Source organism: Grammomys surdaster, unplaced genomic scaffold (genome assembly GCF_004785775.1).
Source record: "Grammomys surdaster isolate TR1022 unplaced genomic scaffold, NIH_TR_1.0 192, whole genome shotgun sequence".
Classification (NCBI taxonomy): Eukaryota; Metazoa; Chordata; class Mammalia; order Rodentia; family Muridae; genus Grammomys; species Grammomys surdaster.
Genome location: NW_021604637.1, coordinates 2,754,613 through 2,759,400, shown reverse-complemented (window position 1 = coordinate 2,759,400; position 4,788 = coordinate 2,754,613). Strand labels below are relative to the sequence as shown.

The window sequence follows — 4,788 nt, the reverse complement described above, 5'->3', positions numbered from 1 at the left end:
AGAGAGAGAGAGAGAGAGAGAGAGAGAGAGAGAGAGAGAGAGAGAGAAGACTCCACTTTTAAATGCCACAGTCTGGTTAAGTTTCTGCCTTCTTACTAGCTCACAATAGGGACTGTGTCCACTCACACATAGAAACTTCACACACAAAATCTTGCAATCCTCAGGCCATTTCAAACCAAGATGCTTCTCCCCTGCCCTATAATCTCCTGTTTCCTTCTACCACATGTGTGGTATGAAATATCATCATAGATAATAGAAAAGTACACAGATAAAGGTATGTATCAATTAATAAATGATACTGAGCAAATATCCATAAATTAGTACCTAGTCAAAAGTTAAAAAAAAACTACCAGTATTCTCAAAGGCCCCCCCCGACTCTGTATCTTTCCCTATGTATAGCCCCACTCTGTCTCCTAAGATAATCGTATTTTTAACTCCTTGCTAATCATTTCCAGGTATTTGTAGGTTTGCCATCCATGAGCGTGTCCCTACATCATGCTGTTCAGTTTTGCCGGTGCTTAAACTGCATGTGACTGGAAGCACGTTGTGTATGCTCTTCTGTGTCTTAACCCTTCCCTTCAGCATTGTTTGGGAGATTCATTCATGTTGCTGCATGTAGACAACCTAAGAGAGGGAGGCATACTTGGCTCACAGTTTAGAAGGTGTGCCGGTCAGGGTTTTTAAAGAAATGACCCTGATATAATGAATATATAAAAATGACCCTGATATAGTGAATATATATTAAAGGGGGTGTATTAGATTAGCTTCTAGGGTGTTGTCTGGGAAGTCCAGCAATGGCTGACTCTGGACAGCGAGGCAGAGAATATGGGAATTTCAGTCATGAAAGTGATATCTCAGGAATCTCAATCTGGTGCTGGTGTCCTGGAGGACTCCTTAGAGAGCTCCTGGCCTCCAGTCTGTTCTGGAATCCTGGAAAAGATGGGTTTAGCACTAGTCACAGCAACAGGGTAGATGAACTTGCTAGTTAGTGCTGTGAGGTAATTCCACTAGAGAGCATACTGACACTCTTAAAGCTGAAAAGGAAGTCTGTATTGTCGACTGGTGGCTGTGTAAGGATGTTGCCAAAATCATGCAGCCCTGGGGGTTACTGTTTTTTTTTTTTTTTTTTTTTTGTTTGTTTGGTTGGTTGGTTTTTTGTCTTTTGTGAACAAAACCCACATCCTGGCTAACACACTCTGGTTGTCAAGAATAGCTAGCAAAGAAGCAAACTACAGGAGCCATAAAGCAAGGTTAGTGCATCTAGAGATCTTTCTGGACCCTGAAACTATGCACCAGGTCTTCGATGGATCAGCCCTTTGTTCTGGTTTGGGCAGGTGTTGGGACCTATGTGCTAGGTTTTCAGGTTAAAATGTTGCCATTAACATGTTGTCAGTTGTGCAAAGGTCTCAGGGCCTATTACACTGGAGTGAAGGCAAGCAGAAAAAGAGCAGTCTCCTTCAATGTCCCTTTCTGTCAATTGACACTAGAGGTGTGTCTCAGATTTATGGTGGGACTTCCTACCTCAATCATATTAAGAAAATCCCATCACAGATGTGCCCATCAGCTTGAGGTTTAGTTGATTCCAGATGTAATCAAGTTGGCAACCATGATTAGCACCCATCGCAGAAGGTAAGGTCTGTACATAGTAGGAGAGGCACAGTGGCTGCAGCCTCTGTGGTGTATAAGAGAGCCAGTTATGCCTCAGAGCTCAGGCAGGACGCTGGATGCCTCAAGACCCATTCAGAATAACCTGTGTCATCCAGCTAGGTTGTATTACCCCCAGCATTCTACAACACCCAAACACAGCACCATCACTGAGGACAAAGTATACAAACAGATGCCATTTAAACATTAACACAATAGTAGAACAGTTTCGTTGCTATATGAGACCTCTGTATGAATATGCCCACAGTTTATCTGTTCTGCAACTGATGGCTGCTTTCCCGATTTGAGCCACGACTGTTCTTGAACTGGTATCCTGGTGTACAGTGGATGACAGTCTGGAAGGTTTATATCACACATGGATTCTATAGCTTTACCACTTTTAGAAGTGTTTTTAACCTATTTACACTCTGTGAGCAGCACATGAGAGGATCTGTCTGTCTGTCTGTCTGTCTGTCTGACTTTTCAGCTGTCGATGTCATCTCTGTATTTCCTTGTAGCTTTTGTTTGGAATATTCTAGAGACTTTACATATATTTTATGATCCTTTGGGATGTGTCTATCTACATATTTTTTTCTGTTCTTTCTTGTATTTAAAACATTGGCCAGCACAGTGGCACGTGCCTTTAATTCCAGTACTTACAAGGCAGAGACAGGCAGATCTCTGCGAGTTTGAAGTCAGTCTAGTTTACATAATGACTTCCAGGCCAATCACAGCTACATAGTGAGATCCTGTCTATTAAAAAATAGTAACAAAGAAACCTGGGTGTTGTGGCAATCACCCTTAATGTCAGAACTCTTGGGAGGCAGAGGCAAAAGGATCCCTGTGAGTTTGAGGCTAGCCTGGTCTATATGGTGAGTTCTAGGCCATTCCAAATTACCTAGAGAGACCCAGTCTCAAACGCTGATTTGCAAGAGGTCTTTACATATGCTAATGGTCCTATTCTAGTGATGTGATAGTGTTTTCAGTCTCTGTACTGTGTCTTAACACAATAAAGGTTGTCTTCATTCAACTAGAATTGAGTTTCTCAATCTTTTCCTTTATTCTTAGTATTTTTGTATATGAATCTTGTTTAAGAAATACTGTCACATCCCATTGCCCCCAGTGTGTGTCTTCCCACCTGCCCATAGACCTTAGGCCTCTGCTTTTTGTCCCCCTCCCCAAGATCATACTTTCTCCCAGACATATACACCAAGGGTCACTGCCTCCCTTCCTGTATCCACTCTGTCTCCTTGTTCCTGCCAACTCCAGCAAGATCTGACACCTATCAGGAACTCAGTGATGGCAAGGTGTCATGGTCCCAGGCTGACTTTGAACTTCTGAAGTTGAGGGTTACAGGCATATGCTATTATGCCCAATTTATGAGGTTCTAGGAGTCAACCATGAAACAATTATATAACATCCTCAGCCCAGAAAAAGTGGTTAAGGGCATTTAACGCCAAGATTGATGACCTGAGCTCAATCCCCAAGGCTTCTGACTCTCCCCCCCCTCACACACACACACACACACACACACACACACGAGCACACACTTTAGCACACACGGGGGTGGGATATAATTTTACTTTTGAACCGATAAGTCTTTTAAAGTACTAGAGTTTATTTTAATGCATAAAATAAGATTCGGATCCAATTTCATTTTTTTTTGTACTTTTATTTTTCAATATGGGATGATTTTTCTTGGTGTCATTTACTGAGAAATATGTTATCCCCCAACTGTTCGGCAATGCCACTGCTGTCATACACCAGTCCTATCTATACATATATGGCTAACTATGTTGGTTTGCCACCCCCCACACCATAGTCTTAAGAGTTTTAATACTTGGTCCTCAGTTGGTGGCACTGTCTGGGAGGTTAGGGGCTGCAGCCTTGCTGGATGAAGTGCACCACTGCTGGGTCGGGGACAAGAGCAAAAGCTTTTGGCTGCTTGCAGCTTATGCTTGAAGCTTTATACCATGGTTGAGGTTGTGAGCCTCAGTTTGTGCTCTGGCCACCATGCCTCCCCGCCATGGTGGACTCGATTCCCTCTGGAACTGTGCCAAGTAAACTCTTCTACATTTAAGTTGCCTTGGCCATAGACTTTTTTTCTTAGCATAGCAGCAGGAAGGCAACTAATGCAATAACTCGAACTCATCTCCTCTCCTGTAAGCAACCTCATCAGTACCCGCTACGCCTGGCATGTGAGGCCGAGCCCCCCATGGGCCAGGAGAGCCTGAGGAGCAGCAGCTGTAGCATCAATCACCCCATCTTCCGAGAAGGTGCAAAGGTCAGTGCTATCCGCCCCTCCCCCAATCTTCAGCACTGGCCTTCCCCTACTTTCCCATGAGCCTCTCCATTTCCATGAGCCTCTTTCCCATGAGCCTCTCCATTTCCATGTCTTCTTTTGTTTTCCCCTCAGGCCACCTTCATGATCACTTTTGATGTCTCCTACAAGGCCTTCCTGGGGGACAGGCTGCTTCTGAGGGCCAGCGCAAGCAGGTGAGCCCAGGAGAAGTATGGTACATCACTCCTAGTCCAATTTTATGTCCCAGCTGGGTATCCGTTTCCTGGATCCCTTCACATTCGTCTTCCTCTCTTTTTCCCCAGTGAGAATAATAAGCCTGAAACCAACAAGACTACCTTCCAGCTGGAGCTCCCGGTGAAGTACACGGTCTATACCGTGATCAGTAGGTAAGAATCCTTAGACCTTCCACCAAGCCTGGAACCTCTGTAATGGGCTTCTGAGACAGTCTGTTTCATGATGGTGACTGAGGCAGGATCCTTATAAAGAGGAGGTTTCTTTAGCTCACAGTCTGGAGGGTGACAGTCTAAGCAGCAGAGTGCCAAATTTGACCAGAGTCCCTTGGACCACAGATGGCAGAGGGTGTGCCAAGGACAGAACAGCGAGCTAGAAGATGATCACACAGCTAGGATAGGGAGGCGTAGCAAAGGAGGAGGTGCCAGTCAGGCAACTTCTCCCTAGGTTCTCCCCTCATAAAGGTCTCACCCCTTCCCAACATTGTCACCTGAGGGCCAAGCGCCCAACACAGGACCCCTCAGAGAACACACTCAAACTGTGTCCAGTCTGGAGCAGCCTCTAAGCTTGCTTCTGCAGGAAGTCTTGTGTGGGTTTCCAGCTATCTAACC

The 4,788-nt window shown here is 44.9% G+C and overlaps 1 protein-coding gene across 1 annotated transcript in view; it reads left to right on the top strand.

Moving 5' to 3' along the window:
* Itgad (integrin subunit alpha D) overlaps positions 1-4,788 on the top strand; it is a 29,618-nt gene that overhangs the window by 17,861 nt on the left and 6,969 nt on the right. Inside the window, exons 21-23 of the mRNA XM_028769342.1 lie at positions 3,812-3,928; positions 4,061-4,140; positions 4,249-4,332. Of these exons, the coding sequence (XP_028625175.1) occupies positions 3,812-3,928; positions 4,061-4,140; positions 4,249-4,332 (281 nt within the window). The remainder of the gene's footprint in view (positions 1-3,811; positions 3,929-4,060; positions 4,141-4,248; positions 4,333-4,788) is intronic.